Source organism: Vidua macroura, chromosome 5, assembly GCF_024509145.1.
Source record: "Vidua macroura isolate BioBank_ID:100142 chromosome 5, ASM2450914v1, whole genome shotgun sequence".
Classification (NCBI taxonomy): domain Eukaryota; kingdom Metazoa; phylum Chordata; class Aves; order Passeriformes; family Viduidae; genus Vidua; species Vidua macroura.
The window spans coordinates 72,845,229-72,862,972 of NC_071575.1; the positions used below are offsets into that span (position 1 = coordinate 72,845,229).

The 17,744-nt window shown below is 46.4% G+C and overlaps 1 protein-coding gene across 1 annotated transcript in view; it reads left to right on the forward strand.

Annotated features, from left to right (window-relative positions):
* Positions 1-17,744, forward strand: part of SHANK3 (SH3 and multiple ankyrin repeat domains 3) — a 179,018-nt gene that overhangs the window by 35,380 nt on the left and 125,894 nt on the right. The window contains 2 exon segments of the mRNA XM_053978334.1: positions 12,531-12,734; positions 16,846-16,917. Of these exon segments, the coding sequence (XP_053834309.1) occupies positions 12,531-12,734; positions 16,846-16,917 (276 nt within the window).

Genomic DNA, 17,744 nt, shown 5'->3' on the forward strand with positions numbered 1-17,744 from the left:
ACAGGGCCTGTGGTGGCACTGGGGACACCGAGCTGTGTGTGGTGGCACTGGGGACACAGGGCCTGTGGTGGCACTGGGGACACCGAGCTGTGTGTGGTGGCACTGAGGACACCAAGCTGGCAGAGGCTGGTGGCAATGGGGACACTGAGCCTGTGTGTGGTGGCACTGGGGACACAGGGCCTGTGGTGGCATTGGGGACACTGAAGCTGTGTCTGGTGGCACTGGGGACACAGGGCCTGTGGTGGCACTGGGGACACTGAAGCTGTGTGTGGTGGCACTGGGGACACAAGGCTGGCAGAGGCCAGTGGCACCGGGGACACCGAGCTTGTGGTGAGTGGCACTGGGGACACAGAGCTGGCAGAGGGCATTGGGGACACCAAGCTTGTGGCTGGTGGCACCGGGGACACCAATCCTGTGTCAGTGGCACTGGGGACTGTGTCTGGTGGCACTGGGGACACATGGCTGGCAAAGGCTGGTGGCACTGGGGACATAGGGCCTGTGGTGGCACTGGGGACACCAATCCTGTGTCAGTGGCACTGGGGACACAGGGCTGGCAGAGGCTGGTGGCACCGGGGACACTGAGCCTGTGGCTGGTGGCAATGGGGACACAGGGCCTGTGGTGGCACTGGGGACACTGAGCTGTGTCTGGTGGCACTGGGGACACAGGGCTGGCAGAGGCTGGTGGCACCGGGGACACTGAGCCTGTGGCTGGTGGCACTGGGGACACAGGGCCTGTGGTGGCACTGGGGACACCGAGCTTGTGGCTGGTGGCACTGGGGACACAGGGCCTGTGGTGGCATTGGGGACACCAATCCTGTGTGTGGTGGCACTGAGGACACAGGGCTGGCAGAGGCTGGTGGCACTGGGGACACTGAGCCTGTGTCTGGTGGCACTGGGGACACAGGGTAATCCATGGAATGTCCCACTGATCCCATCACAGCATTCCAGGGAATCCATGGGGTGTCCCACTGATCCCATCACAGCATTCCAGGGAATCCATGGGGTGTCCCACTGATCCCAGTGCCGCATTCCAGGGAATCCATGGGGTGTCCCACTGATCCCAGTGCAGCATTCCAGGGAATCCAGCCGTGATCCAGGATCCGGGCTCAGCCTGGAGCTCCCGGTGTTTCCCATCCCGGTGCTTTTCCATAGGGCAGGGAGCTGACTTCCCTGGATACCCTGAGCTCCGGAGATTTCCAGTTTGGGAATTTGAGAACCCGGGTCACTCCCTGAGCTGGGAATGTGATCCTGGCAAAAGGAGGATGCGGAAATCCCCGAGGATCCTTTGGATCCTGCTGGAGCTTCCCCGTCCCATCCCGGAGCCGCGGATCCTTCGGGAAGAGCCGTTCCCGCCTCCGGCTGCTCCGTGGGAAGGGTGGTGGAGACCCGGGATAAAATTATCCCAACCTCCCACGGGGTCCAGGAGCTCGGAGCCGGATTTTAAGGAGACAGGAACACGCCCGAGCTGGGGTTGGCTCCTCTGGAATAATTTATGGATCCTGCGCCGTTAAATCCCGTGGGAAAACCCATTCCCGAAATTTGGCGGGAGCGCTTTGGGAGCAGCCTCCCGGTTTGGTAGGGAAAAAGTGGCAAATCCAGGAAAAATCCCGGGAATGTGCCGAGTTCTCCTCTCTGTCGGCAGTGCTGGAATCCTGGAGGTGCCGGAGCAAAGCTTGGGATCGTCCCATGGGAATGGGCTCTGTAGGGGCCGGCTGTGATTCCAAAGGTTTTCCCTTCGTTTTTCCTCTGGAAGCGGGGGAAAACTCATTCCGAGGAATCACAGGCTCGGCGCATCCCGGAAAAACCGGGATGTGGAGACGTGGGAGGCTCCTGCAGCTGCCAACATTCCCAGGGCTGGAATTTATGGGAACAGCTGGAAAAGATCAGGGACGTGCAGCCAGGGAGGAATTTTCCGGAATTTTCCAAAGGTTTTCCTTCCCCGTTTTGTGCTGGCAACTCTTCCTCTTCCCTTTTAAACCATGGAAAAGCCGGAATTCAAATAAAATCCCAACTGGATTTATCCAGGAGCAGCTCCCGGCATTGGATGGCCCGGGAGTGTCCAGCTGGAATTCCAGAGGTTTTTCCTGATGTTTTCCAGGGTGTGTTGGGAGCTCCCACTCCTGATCCCTCAATCCTTGGAATGCCGGAGTGGGAATTCCCACATTTTGTCCCTTCCGTGGCGGTTTTTAACCGGGAGCATCCCAGTTTTCCTCTGGCTTTGCCAAGGAGATTCCTCGGTGTTCCAAGGCTGGGCAGGAGTGGGAATTCTGGTTGGGAATTCCTTTGGGATGAGGAAGAGGAGGCTCCTGCCCATCCCATGTGGCCGATTCACGGGAAGGGAAGGGAGAACGTGGAAAAGTGAGGGATGAGAGTGGAGATCCCATGGGAATGTGGATTCCAAGGGATGGGAGAAGGTGGAAATGGCAGGAATGAGGGTGGAGATCCCACAGGAACGTGGATTCCAAGGAATGGGAACTTTTCCCACTGGAAAAGCGAGGGATGAGAGTGGCAATCCCAGTGTGGGAATGTGGATTCCAAGGGAAGGGAAAACCTGGAAAAATGAGGGCTGAGAGTGGGAATGTGGATTCCAAGGGAAGGGAGAACATGGAAAAGTGAGGGATGAGGAATCGCTCCTCTTCCCACCAATTCCCTGCCTCCATCCCAAAGCTTTTCCATTCCCTGTTTTCCCAGTACTTAGATCCCGAAATTCCTCTCTCCATTCCCCGCTGTCTCAGCCATGGGAACACCAAAAAAAAAAAAAGGGAAAATCGGGAGAATTCGGTTCCTGCAAAGGGAAAATCGGAATGTCGGGAATGGCCCCAAACCTTCCATCCTTCCCTGCTTTCGCACTGCGGCAAAAACCCTTGGATGCCGAGAATTCCAATGGAATTTTCCCCCTTTCTAGGGTGGAATCAAAGCGCTTCCAAGCAGGCCGGGAGCTGCTTTTTGCCTGGAGCTTCCCATTGTTTTCCCATGGAAATGCGGCGCCTTTCAGATCCGCCGGATCGCGCTCCGTGAATGGAGCAGCTGCTCCGCTTTTTTTCCCCTCTTCCCCATTTCCATTTTTCCCGTCCCCGTTCCTGCAGGTGCTGCCTGCGGATTTTTCCAGGCTTTTTTTGTGGCATGTTTTCTTTTTTTTTTTTTGGGAGCTGTTTTCCCGTGGTGGCCGTTGGAGGATCCGGATGGAGCAGAGTGAGAGCGTCCCAAAAACCAGTGGGAATCAAACGAGTGATTCCCAAAAATCCCCTGGAAGGATTCAGGTGCTTCAACCATAAATCCCAGGATCCCTGAGCTTGGAATTCCAAGAATTCCAAGATCAAATCCAAGCTGGGCCTGATCCCAGAGCCCTGAGAGCCACATTCAGGAATTCCTTGGATTCCTCCATGGATGGTCATCCCGGATTTCCAGCCCCATCCCAGATTTCCAGCCCCATCCCAGCTTTTCCAGCCCTATCCCGGCTTTTCCAGCCCCATCCCAGATTTCCAGCCCCATCCCGGATTTCCAGCCCTATCCCGGCTTTTCCAGCCCCATCCCGGATTTCCAACCCCATCCCAGATTTCCAGCCCCATCCCAGCTTTTCCAACTCCTGATCCAGAGGAAACTTTGGAAAGCTGCAGTTCCACCACATTTAAGTGGCTTTTCCCACCCCAAATCCGAATAATTCCATGGAAATAAATCCCATTTATCCCAAACAATTCCCCCCAGCACATTCCAGCAACAGAACCTCCCAAAACATTCCGGCACAACCGCAAATCCCGGGAATCGCCCCGGGGGCAAAGTCGCCCTCCATGAGCTCAATCAAACCAAGTGGATCGATCGGAATCCGAGCAATTCCCGATTTGATCCGGGAGAAATCCGCCGGCAGCAAAATCCGCCCGCAAACAGCCGGGGCTGCTGCGCGTTCCCCATCCACGGCTTTTTCCAAGGAAAATCTGACTCGGATCAACCCCTGACCGGCACATTTGTGATTTAATACATTTAAAAGATTTTACGACCAAAATTCCCTTTTTTTTTTTTTTTTGTCCCTCCCAAGGGGATTTGCTGGAACTGGATGCATCCATTGAAGCAATTTTCATGGAAAACGTCAATCCCATCTTTTCATTTTCCACCCCTTTTTTTTTATCGGGAAGAGCACATTCCGTGCTTAATTAAAGAGGAATTTTGAGTCGTTTGAGGCGAGGGAAAATTGGCGTGAAAAGAAAATTAGTTGAGCGCTTGGAAATATTCCTAAAAAAAAAAAAAAATCGGGAATAACAACTCTGAATTCCATCTGGTGGATTCCTTGGGAATGTGGGAGCAACCAAAGAGCACCCACCAGGAAAAGAAAAAAAAAAGGGATTTTTTTTCCCCAAGAATTCCTTAAATCGAGGGTTTCTTGTGGCCATCAAAATCTTGGAGTCGGGGGTTCTCAAATTCTGGGAATTGCCTGGAACGACGGGAATGGGGAAGGAAAAGGAACTCTTTTCCTGCCCTGATTCCCACTGAGGATCTGCAAGTTCTGGGAATGCCTTGGAGGGGCTGGAAAATCCCACAGATCCTGCTGGGAATCCCAAGAATTCCAGGACTCCCTCATTCCCTTGGGATGCAGATGGGATTCCCAGAGGACAGTGGGAATTATAACATTTAAGGAATGCCACGGGATCGGGTCTGGAAACCCCATGGATACAAATGCTGGAATTCCCTGTCCGTGGCCAGTTTGTCCCGGCAGGAAATCATGGAAAAGGGGCTGGAATTCATGAGGGAATTAAGGAATGCTCGGGATCCAGAGCGGGAAAGAAGCAACAGGAGAAAGTTTTGCACATTCCCTGGGGAAATTCCAGATCCTCAGGATAAGGAGAGACTGAGGCATGGCCAGGGAAGGGAACGGCCATGGCAAGGGCTGGAAAACTCCGGAGGGATTTGGGAAAACTCCGGAGGGATTAGGGAAAACTCTGGAGGGATTTGGGCTGGAAAACTCCCGAGGGATTTGGGAAAGGTCTGGAGTGGTTTGGGCTTTGGGCTGGAAAGCTCTGGAGGGATTTGGGATTTGGTCTGGGAAACTCCAGAGGGATTTGGGATTTGGGCTGTGAAACTCTGGAGGGGTTTGGGATTTGGGATTTGGGCTGGAAAACTCCAGAGAGATTTGGGATTTGGGATTTGGGCTGGAAAGCTCCGGAGGGGTTTGGGATTTGGGATTTGGGCTGGAAAGCTCCGAGGGGTTTGGGATTTGGGATTTGGGCTGGAAAGCTCAGGAGGGATTTGGGATTTGGGATTTGGGCTGGAATACTCAGGAGGGATTTGGGAAGGTGCTGGAAAACTCCAGAGGGATTTGGGATTTGGGATTTGGTCTGGAAAGCTCGGGAGGGATTTGGGATTTGGGCTGGAAAGCTCCGGAGGTGTTTGGGATTTGGGATTTGGGATTTGGGCTCAGCCTGGCGCAGAGGCGGCTCCGGGGCTCCTTTGGGACGGGCTCTGGCTCATCCCGGGATTCTCAGGGAAGCTTCTGGAAGCCCTGGCCCGGCCCCGGGGCTCCTCATTCCCGAGGGATTTCCCTTCCCAGATTTCCGTCGGGGCCGGGCCGGGCCGTGCCGGGCGCTGGCGGATCCGGGATTTCCCGGCTTTGGCTTTTCCTCTTCCCAAGGGAAATTCCTTCTGTGGCCGCTGCAATCTCAGCTCCGGGAGCCGCCGCTCGACGTTGGGCTGGGAAGCGGCGGAGGTTGGATGGGGGAGAGGGGCCGGGATTTGGGGATTTGGGGATTTGGGGTTTGGGAATGAGGAGAGCCCGCGGCTCCGTGGGAAGGACTCGGCTGGAAGTGAGAGGGATGGGGGAAAACTTGGGATGAGGAAGGCGGGAAGGATTGAATGGATGGATTTTCCTCAGGCTGGGTTGTCCCACCGGGAATTTCTCCCGTTTTTCGGAGCTTTGGCGGCTCCGGGTGGATCCTCGGGATCCATTCCAGGAGCTGAAGGTTTGGGATCAGCCCGGGGTGGAATTGACGGATCCTGGGAACGGAAACGCTTGGAAAACTTCCTGGGCTGTGCCCGTGGGATCTCCTGGATCCCGGGGATCCTCGGGATGGGCCGGGGGGTCCTTCCCACCCAAACCAGGCCAGGATTGGGGAATTGTGGGATCCTTGCCCATGGAGGTGTCCAAGGAATTCCCGGAATTCCACTCAGGGCTGGGATCGGGCCCAGCTGGGACTCTGTGACCTTGGAATTCTTTCCCAACCCCACTGATCTCAGAATTCCGGGATTCTCCAGGAGCACCACAGCTGCTGGAATCTCTGGAGCTTCTCCCACTTTTTTATGGGATTAATTCTGGGATTGCTGCTCCGAGGGGAGCTGAGCTGGAGCTAGATTCGCCTCACTCCTCTCCCCTTTTCCTTGGATTTTCCTCCACTTTTTCCTCCTTTTTCTCCCCCACCCCCTGCTATTCCCGGGAAATCCATTTGGAATTTGCTGCCTCATGGAAGCCATTCCCAGGCCAAATGTTCCCTCCTCTGCCGAGCCGGAATTTGTGGGAATTTTGACAAAACCCGAGGAATTTTTGCTGAGTCTCCTCTGATTTCCTGGGAATATTTTATGGAATAATTCTCTTTGGGATCTGCTCCCGGATTTCACGTCCTGCTTATTTCAAATTCCACCTTTTTTTTTTTTTTTTTTAGTGGATTCTCCCTAATTTTTGATTTCTTTGCTTAATCCCAGATCCCATCCCACATTTTTTATTATCCCTTTTCCAGCTTTTTCCACAGTGATATCCATGAGAATTTTAATTAATTAATTAATTAATTCAAACTGCCCCAGCCATTCCCACGCTCCAGGAATTTGGCTTTTCCATGGCAAAATTCCTCATTTTTCCGGATGATCCCGGTTGGAATCCAACATTCCCGAGCCGCTTTTGTCCCGGATCTTCAATTATCCCGACATTCACGGGTCATTGATTAATTAATTAATTATGGTTGATTAATTAGCCAATCAAATCCTCCCTCCTGCTCCCATCGAGGATCGATGGAAATTCCGACTTTTTTTTTTAATCCCGGTTTTTTTACGGGATGAGGGAAGCCTGGAGCGAGGAGCAGGAGAAGGAACAAACTCGTCCTTGGGAATGATGGATTTCTTTTTTCCCCTGGAAAACGATTTCTGGGAGGTTTTATCGGGAATTTGGGAAAATTTGGGTGGGAAAAATCCATAAAGAGCCTCAGATTCCAATGGGGATCCGGGATGATCCAAGCTCACCCAGCCCCGCCAGGAATTGGATAAAAATTCCCTAAAAAATTCAAAAATGAGGAATTATCCAAGCCCACTTCTATTAATTAGCAATAAATAAATATTAACTGATTAATGATTTATTTATTAATCCTTTATTAATTACTATTTCCTGCCCAATTCCTCCTTTTCCCTCCCTTCCCATTAAATCCCCCTTGGAATTTCATAGCATTCAAATCCCGATTTGATTTTGCATTAAACAAAATCCTAGCATTTATTATTCGGCTTTCCCACGGTTAATTCCCGTTTTTCCAGCAAAAAGTTGGAATTTTTATCCACACCGTTTTCAATCCACGTTTTCCCCGATTTTTTTTCTGCACAGATCCATCAAATCCTTATTTTTTTTTCTTGGCTGGTTCGGAGTTTTCCCAACAATTTTTTTTTTGGTGCTGTCGCATCCTAAATAATCAGATCCTTGTTTTTTGTGGGAAGCAGGAGAGAAAATTCCATAGGAACGTGCAGGATTCCAATTCAAGCTCGGAATTAACAGAAGGAAAATCCCGATTTTAGCCGGATAAAACACGGATAGGAGGGAAAATTCCCTCTTTATTCCCCTTTATTTCCCAGCTCAGAATTCCGGGTTTTTTTCTGGGAATCTGAGCGTGGAGATGGAGGCTGGAATTTCCTGGGAGCGGCCCCTGGAAGCGTCAGACCAATCCCGACGGGATTGATCCAGAGGGGAGTGGTTGGATACATTTGTCAACATTCCCGGGATTTCTTGGGATTCAAAGCTCCGGAGCGGCCGCTTCCAGAGGATCCATGGAAAACAGGGATGCCCCATCCATGGGATTTTGTCCCCTTGGAGCATCCACGGGGACGCAGAGGGAGGACAAGGAAAAGGCAGAGCCACCAGTGGGAAAAGTTGGGAATTTTCGCTCCGGGATGGAGCAGCCGGTGAGTGCTGGAGTTTCCGAGGAATTCCTGTGGGAATTCCTGCCAGGAATTCCCACCTGGATTGGAGGGATGGAGAGGATGAGGAGGGAGGAATGATGGCATTCCAAGTGGTGATTCCATAGGGAAAAGGAATTTTTGGGAAGGAGCCACCGTCAACGCCTAAAGAGCAATTAATGGATCCAGGATTTTCCATGGAAAACCGGAAAATCCAGGAAAGAATTCCCAGGGAAGTTTAACCGTTGAGTTTTCCTGGGAATGTGGCGGCCAAATAGGTTTGGAATCTTGAATAGGATTGGATATAAAGGATGGGAATTCTGAGAAATTCCAGGATTTATTTGGATTGAATTAAAAGTTCCGGAGCGGCCACTTCCAGAGGCTCCCGCTGGAGCTGAATTCCAAGAATTTCTGGAAGGGCTGGAGCTGCTCCAGGGGGAAGGGAAGGAGCTTGGAATGGGAAAAATTCCTGAGGCTGAGTTGGGGATTTTTTTGGGAAAGCGCTGAGGAAAAGAGGGAGAACATTCCAAAGTGAAGGTGTTCGAAATTTGGGAAGGAATTTTGGGAAGCAGGAGAGGGTGGGAGCAAAGATCCAGCAGATCCTGGAATTCCTGTGGGATCAGGAAAAATCCTGGAAAAATCCTGGAAAAGTGAGGCAAGGGCTGGTGCTGCTTCCCAAGGGAAAATTCCAGCCTCAATCTGTTGGATCAGGAGCTGCCAGGGATGGACTGGGAAGGCTTTTCCAGGGAATTGTGGGGTGTCCTTGGAATGTCCTTGTGGACAACCTTTATCCCAGAAAACTGATGGAGCAAATCCCATGGGAAGCCCTGGGTGGGATAGGGGGAGCGGATTCCCTGGAAACATTCCAACACTCTTTGGGAATATTGGGGTGACCGGGGCTGTCAGTGCTGCGGAAAGTTGGGAATTCTGGGATTTTTGGATGGAGTTTTGAACCATGAGTCACCGGAGGGGGTTTTGGGATTGGGTTTTGTGGGATGACACAACATCCAACGCCCTTCCCGATGGATCGGCCCCGATTCAACGGAAAATCCCAAATCCTTTGTTTTTCTGGCTCCAGGAACTCCAGGTGCTTCCTGGATCCTCCCTCCCACCCTTATCCCATTTTTTTTTTGCTGGAAGCGGCTTCTCCCAGCATGGAATTAAACTCCGGGAATGGCAGGGCTGGAATTTCCCTCAGGAGATGATCTAAGCCCCAAAATTCCTGCTTTTTTTTTTTTTTTCCCCAGCTGGCTCCGCCAACTGGTCCCAGTTTGACTTTGGAGGGTGGAAAAAAATTCCTGTGGATTCCTCCTCTCCTCCAGGATTGCTTTTCCCTGGATATCTGAAAATCCTTCCCAGGATTGTGGTCAGGAATGATGGGAATGATGGGAATGATGGGAATGGTGACATCCAGCCTGGCCCAAGGTGGGATTTGGGATCTCCAGGTGGGAATTCCCATGGATATTCCCAGTCCTGTGCCTCTGATCCCTTCTCCCTCCAACCCACGGAAACCCAGGAGAATCCCATGGGATTTTCCACCCTGTGAGAATGGGAATGCTGCTGGAATGGCTCGGAAGGAGTAATGGGGAAGGAAAAACCAGGATCCTGGGAGAAATCCAAAGAGAATCCTTGGAGGAAAGCCGGGAATGTTCCCTGGGCCTGGACCAGGGCTGGAACTTTGTCCCGGTTTTAGGAGGATCCACGTCAGGATCCATTCCCGAATCCCTGTACGGATCTGTGCCCAGATCTATTCCCGGATCTACGTTGGGATCCATTCCCGGATCCACATTGGGATCCATGCCTGGATCCATGTTGGGATCCATGCCCAGATCCATTCCTGAATCCGTGTCCAGATCCATGCCCAGATCCATGTTTGGATCCATGTCCAGAACTGTCCTTGGATCCATTCCCGAATCCCTGTACGGATCTGTGCCCAGATCGATTCCCAGATCCATGTTGGGATCCATTCCTGGATCCACATCAGGATCTGTGCCTGGATCCGTGTTGGGATCCATGCCTGGGTCCATTTTGGGATCCATGCCCAGATCCATTCCTGAATCTGTGCCCGGATCCATGCCCGGATCCATGTTTGGATCCATGTCCAGATCTGTCCTGAGATCCATTCCCAAATCCATGTTGGGATCCATGCCCGGATCCATTCCCAAATCCATGTCGAGATCCGTGTTGGGATCCGTGTTGGGATCCAAATCCCAAATCCAATCCCAAGTCAGGATCAATGTTGGGTTCCTTTCCTGAATCCATTTTGGGATCCATGTTGGGATCCATTCCCAAATCTGTGTCGGGATCCATTCCTGAATCCATGTTGGAATCCATGCCCAGATCCATTCCCAAATCCGTGTCTGGCTCTGTGCCCGGCGCGTGGCAATTCCTCAGGGACAGACACGGATCCATTGTCATTTTTTTTCTTCATTTTAAAATTTAAAATATCAGGAAAACTCGGGAATTCCCCATTTCCCATAGATTTCCCTCTCCCAAAATCCCACAGACCCCAACTCCCCCCTTTCCCTCCCTCCTTCCCCCATTCCCTGAAGAACAATACGGCAAATTCCCACTTTCTCCCTCTGTTTCCCTTTGGAATCCACAGTGGGAACACCCAATTTTGGGGTGTTTTTCAATAATGTAGCCATAAAAACTTGGGAATTCCTCATTTCCGATCCCTCTACCCCTTCCAAACCCCAACTGTCCCTTTTCCCACCCTCATTCCCTGAGTAACAACACAATGAATTCCCACTTTCTCCCTCTGTTTCCCTTCTTATCCACAGTGGGAACACCCAATTTTTTTTTCATTTTTTAACTCAAAATATCAGGAAAACTTGGAAATTCCTTATTTTCCATCGGTCTGAACCCCACAAACCCCAACTCCCCCCTTTTTCTCCCTCCTTTCCCCATTCCCTGGAGAACCTAGTGGATTCCCATTCTCTCCATCTGTTTGTCTTTGGAATTCACAGTGGGAACACCCAATTTTGGGGTGTTTTTTAATAATTTAGCCATAAAAACTTGGGAATTCCTCATTTCCCATAGCTCTGCCCTTTCCAAACCCCAGCTCTCCCCTTTCCCACCCCCATTCCACATTCCCTTGTGAACCCAGTGAATTTCCATTGTCTCCCTTTGGAATCCACAGTGGGAACACCCAATTTTTGGGTGTTTTTTAATAACGTAGCCATAAACCTTTGGGAATTCCTCATTTCCGATCCCTCTGCCCCTTCCAAACCCCAACTGTCCCCTTTCCCACCCTCATTCCCTGAAGAACAACACAGTGAATTTCCATTCTCTCCCTCTGTTTCCCTGTGGGATTTGCAGTGGGAACACCCAATTTTTTTGGGTGTTTTTTAATAACGTAGCCATAAAACCTTGGGAATTCCTCATTTCCGATCCCTCTGCCCCTTCCAAACCCCAACTCTCCCCTTTCCCACCCTCATTCCCTGAAGAACAACACAATGAATTCCCACTTTCTCCCTCTGTTTCCCTTCTTATCCACAGTGGGAACACCCAATTTTGGGGTGTTTTTCAAGAACATAGCCATAAAAACTTTGGGAATTCCTCATTTCTGATCCCTCTACCCCTTCCAAACCCCAACTCTCCCCTTTCCCTCCCTCCTTCCGTCATTCCCTGAAGAACAATATGGCAAACTCCCATTCTCTCCCTCTGTTTCCCTTTGGAATCCACAGTGGGAACACCCAATTTTGGGTGTTTTTTCATAATTCAGCCATAAACCTTTGGGAATTCCTCATTTCCGATCCCTCTGCCCCTTCCAAACCCCAACTCTCCCCTTCCCCACCCTCATTCCCTGAAGAACAACACACCGAATTCCCATTCTCTCCCTCTGTTTCCCTTCTTATCCACAGTGGGAACACACAATTTTTTGTTTTTTTTTTAATAATTCAGCCATAAAACCTTGGGAATTCCTCATTTCCGATCCCTCTGCCCCTTCCAAACCCCAACTCTCCCCTTTCCCTCCCTCATTCCCTGAAGAACAACACAACGAATTCCCACTTTCTCCCTCTGTTTCCCTTCTTATCCACAGTGGGAACACCCAATTTTGGGGTGTTTTTCAATAACGTAGCCATAAAACCTTGGGAATTCCTCATTTCCGATCCCTCTGCCCCTTCCAAACCCCAACTTTCCCTTTTCCCACCCTCATTCCCTGAAGAACTGCACACCAAATTCCCATTCTCTCCCTCTTTTTCCCTTTGGAATCCACAGTGGGAACACCCAATTTTTGGGTGCTTTTTAATAACGTAGCCATAAAACCTTGTGAATTCCTCATTTCCGATCCCTCTGCCCCTTCCAAACCCCAACTCTCCCCTTCCCCACGCTGACCCCGCGCCCATCCCGCCGCCCCGCCCGCTGACGCGGCGTTCCGTGCGCGTCCCCAGAAGTGTCTGCGGCTGAACCCCGACGTTCCCGTGTGGGCGTCCAAGCAGCGCATCCTGTGCACGCTCAACCACAGCCTCAAGGACGTGCTCAACTACGGCCTCTTCCAGCCCGCCTTCAACGGCCGCGCCGGCAAGTTCCTGGACGAGGAGCGGCTGCTGCGGGAATACCCGCTGGGCCCCGGCGCGCCCCTGCCCTACCTGGAGGTCAGCCAGCGGCACGGCCGCCTCGCCTCCTTAACCCCCTTCAGTTCATTCCATTCCTTTAATCTAATTTCATGTCATGTCAGTTCAGTTCCGTTAATTGCAGTTTATTTCATTTCATTTCACGTCATTTCATTTCAGTTCAGTTAATTTCATTTCATTTCATTTCATTTCATTTCATGTCATTTCATTTCAGTTCATTTCATTGAAGTTCATTTCATTTCAGTTCAGTTCAGTTAATTTAATTTCAGTTAATTTCATTTTGTTTCATTTCAGTTAATTTCATTTCATTTCAGTTAATTTAATTTCAATTAATTTCAGTTAATTTAATTTCAGTTAATTTCAATTAATTTCAGTTAATTTAATTTCAGTTAATTTCAGTTAATTTCAGTTAATTTCATTTCAGTTCATTTCATTTAGTTTCATTTCATTTCAGTTCATTTCATTTCATTTCAGTTAATTTCATTTCAGTTAATTTCAGTTAATTTCATTTCATTTCATTTCAGTTCATTCATTTCAGTTAATTTCAGTTAATTTCATTTCAGTTCATTTCATTTCATTTCATTTCATTTCATTTCAGTTCAGTTCATTTCATTTCAGTTAATTTCAGTTAATTTAATTTAATTTCATTTCATTTCATTTCATTTCATTTCAGTTAATTTAATTTCAGTTAATTTAATTTAATTTCATTTCATTTCAGTTAATTTAATTTCAGTTAATTTCAGTTAATTTAATTTCAGTTAATTTAATTTAATTTCATTTCATTTCAGTTAATTTCATTTCATTTCATTTCATTTCATTTCATTTCATTTCATTTCATTTCATTTCATTTCAGTTAATTTAATTTCAGTTAATTTCAGTTAATTTCAGTTAATATCAGTTAATTTAATTTCATTTCATTTCAGTTAATTTAATTTCAGTTAATTTCATTTCATTTCAGTTAATTTAATTTCAGTTAATTTCAGTTAATTTCAGTTAATTTCAGTTAATTTAATTTAATTTCATTTCATTTCATTTCAGTTAATTTCAGTTAATTTCATTTCAGTTCATTTCAATTAATTTCATTTCATTTCATTTCATTTCATTTCATTTCATTGTATTGGATTTTATTTTACTTTATTTTACTTAATTTTATTGTATTTTATTGTATTTTATTTTTATTGTATTTTATTTTATTTTTTTACCTTACTTTATTTTACTGTACTTTACTTTTATTTTATTTTATTTTACTGTATTTTATTGTATTTTATTGTACTTTATTGTACTTTATGTTACTTAATTTTACTTTATTTTATTTTACTTTTTTTATTTTACTTTATTTCACTTTATTTTATTTTACTTTATTTTACTTTATGTTACTTTATTTTACTTCAATTTAAGTCAATTGTATTGTTTAATTTAATTTATTTTATTTTATTTTATTTTATTTTTAAATTTAATTTTATAGAAAATCTCTTATCTTTGCATATCTCTCATCTCTTCTCTCATCTCAATTTATTTCTGCATTGTATTTTTATGTCTCTTATCTCTTATCATCATATAATTAATTTATGAATAATATAAAGATTAATTATTATTTATTAATAATTAACTAATAATTATTAATCTATTATTTACCTATAGTATTAATTTATCTTTTCTCTCACCTCTCTTATCTCCATTTCTCTCTTATCTTCCTCATTATCCATTAACTCCTATTGATCTCTTATCTCTGTTTATCTTACCTCCATTTATTTCTTATCTCATATTTTAATATGAACAAATCTTTATATCTTATCTCTTATCTCCATTTAATATGATATCTTATCTTTGCATGCCCCTTATCTCTTATCTTTATACCACATTATCTTTTACCTCTTATCTCTTATCAAATTCAATATTTTATGTCTGATCTCTTATCGATGTTTATCTCTTATCGATGTTTATCTCTTATCAATGTTTTCTCTCTTATCTCTTCTGCCTTCTCCTTATCTCAAACTCATTTATGTATTTTCTCTTGTATCTCCTCTCTTATCTCTGTCTATATCTTATCTTTCACTCTTATCTCTTATCTTCGTAGGTCCCTTATCTCTGGTCTTTATCTCATATTAATTTATCTCTTATTTATCCTCTCTTATCTCAGTTTATCACTGATCCCTTATCTCATATCAATTTATCTGTTATTCCTTATCTCCTCTGTCTTATCTCTGGTTATCCTTGGATGTATCTCTATCTTTATCTCTATTTTTATCTCTATCTTTGTATTTTTATCTATTATATTTTTATCATCTTTTTATCATCTTTTTATCATATTTTATCATATTTTTATCATATTTTATCATATTTTATTATATTTTATCATATTTTATCATATTTTTATCATATTTTTATCTTTTTATATTTTATATTTTAACTTTTATTCTTTTTATCTTTCTATCTTTATCATCTTTATCATCTTCATCTCCATCTATCTTTATCTTTGATATTCATTTATCTCTTATCTCTTATCTTTCTATGGCTCTATTCCCTCTTTTCTTTATCTCTTATCTCCCATCTCTTATCTTTTTCTCCCTTAACCCTCTTATTTAATTTACCTGATATCTCTTATCTTTGTGCGTTTCTTCTCTCTTATCTCTCTCTTTTTCTTTTCCTTTTATCTCACATTCATTTGGCTCTTCCCTCTCTTTATCTCTTATCTCCGTTGATCTGATACCTCTTATCTTTGGAGGTCTCTTATCCTTATCTTTATCTTTATCTTTATCTTATCTTAATTTAGCTCTTATCTGTCATATCTTTATCGTTTAACCCTTATTTTCGTTTATCTGATACCTCTTATCTTTGTAGGTATCTTATCTCTCCTCTCTCATCTTTATCTTTATCTTTGCCTTTTGTCTTTGTCTTTATCTTTGTCTTTATCATCTTTATCTTTTTATCTTTATAATTTTATTTTTATCTTTTTCATCTTTATCTTATATTCATTTAGCTCTTATCTCTCATGTATCTTTTAACCCTTATATTCTTTTATCTGATATCTCTTATCTTTGTATGTCTCTTATCTCTTCTCTCTTGACTTATCTTTATTTCTCTTTATCTTTATCATCTTTTCCTTTTCCCTTTTCCCTTTTCCCTTTCCTTTCCTTTTCCTTTCCTTTCCTTTCCTTTCCTTTCCCTTTCCTTTCTTTCCTTTCCTTTCCTTTCCTTTCCTTTCCTTTCCTTTCTTTCCTTTCTTTCCTTTTCCTTTCCTTTCCTTTCCTTTCCTTTCCTTTCCTTTCCTTTCCTTTTCCTTTCCTTTCCTTTCCTTTCCTTTCCTTTTCCTTTCCTTTCCTTTCTTTCCTTTCCTTTCCTTTCCTTTCCTTTCCTTTCCTTTCCTTTCCTTTCTTCCTTCCCTTCCCTTCCCTTCCCTTCCCTTCCCTTCCCTTCCCTTCCCTTCCCTTCCTTCCCTTCCTTCCTTCCCTTCCCTTCCCTTCCCTTCCCTTCCCTTCCCTTCCCTTCCCTTCCCTTCCCTTCCCTTCCTTCCCTTCCCTTCCCTTCCCTTCCCTTCCCTTCCCTTCCCTTCCCTTCCCTTCCCTTCCCTTCCCTTCCCTTCCCTTCCCTTCCCTTCCTTCCCTTCCCTTCCCTTCCCTTCCCTTCCCTTCCCTTCCCTCCTCCCTTCCCTTCCTTCCTTCCCTTCCCTTCCCTTCCCTTCCCTTCCCTTCCCTTCTCCTTCCCTTCCCTTCCCTTTTCCTTTCCTCATATTCATTTCTCTCTTATCTCTGTTTATCTCTTATCTCCACCCACCTCCCCTCTCTTATCTATCTCCCGTATCTTATCTCCATTTATCTCTTACGAAATATTATCTTTTCCCTTTCCCCTTTCCCCTTTTCCCTTTTCCCTTTCCCTTTTCCCTTTCCTCATATTCATTTATCTCTTATCTCTGTTTATCTCTTATCTCCACCCACCTCCCCTCTCTTATCTAATTTATCTCCCGTATCTCCATTTATCTCTGACGAAATATTCTCTTATCTCCCATCCCCTTATCTCTGGTCCCCGTTTATCTCCCCTTATCTCCGATCAATCTCGTATCACTCTCTTATCTCTTATCACTCTCTTATCTCTTATCACTCTCTTATCTCTTATCACTCTCTTATCTCGGCAGTTCCGCTACAAGCGCCGCGTCTATTCCCAGCCGCTGCTGGACGACAAGCAGTTTGCCAAGCTGCACACCAAGGTGAGCCCCAATCCCGCGGGAATTCCCACGGAATTCCCACGGGAACGCCCTGGAGACCCCCCCGGGAAACCCGGCCGGCCCCGGAATTCCCGGGTATCCCAAGGAATCCCGGCTTTCAGTCAAAGCTCCGCCAAAACCAGGACGGGAGCGGAGCTGAGCCCGGAATTCCCTGCGGAATTCACCTGGAAAACCCTGGGGAAAACCCATCCGGCCCCGGAATTCCAGGGTATCCCAAGGAATGTGGGATTTTGGGAAGGACCTTTCCCCCTTTTTTCCCCCTTCTTTCCCCCTTTTTTCCCCCTTTTTTTCCCCCTTTCCCCCCTTTCCCCCCCTTTTCTCCCCCTTTTCTCCCCTTTTCCCCCCTTTTCCCCCCTTTTTCCCCTTTCCCCCCTTTTCCCCCCTTTTTCCCCTTTTATTCCTCTTTTTCCCATTTTCCCCCCTTTTCCCCCTTTTTTCTCCACTTCCCCCTTTTTCACCCTTTTTTCGCCTTTTTTCCCCTTTTTTTCCCTTTCCCCCCCCTTTTTCCCACCCTTCCCCCCCTTTTTCCCCCTTTTTCCCCTTTTTTCCCCCTTTCCCCCCCTTTCCCCCCCTTTTCCCCCTTTTTCCCCCTTTTCCCCCATTTTCCCCCTTTTTTCCCCTTTTCCCCCTTTTTGCCCCTTTTTTCCCCTTTTCCCCCCTTTTTCCCCTTTTTTCCCCTTTTATTCCCTTTTATTCCCTTTTCCCCCCTTTTTCACCCTTTCCCCCCCTTTTCCCTCCTTTTCCCTCCTTTTCCCCCTTTTCCCCCTTTTCCTCCTTTTCCCCCTTTTTTTCCCCTTTTTTCTTTTTTC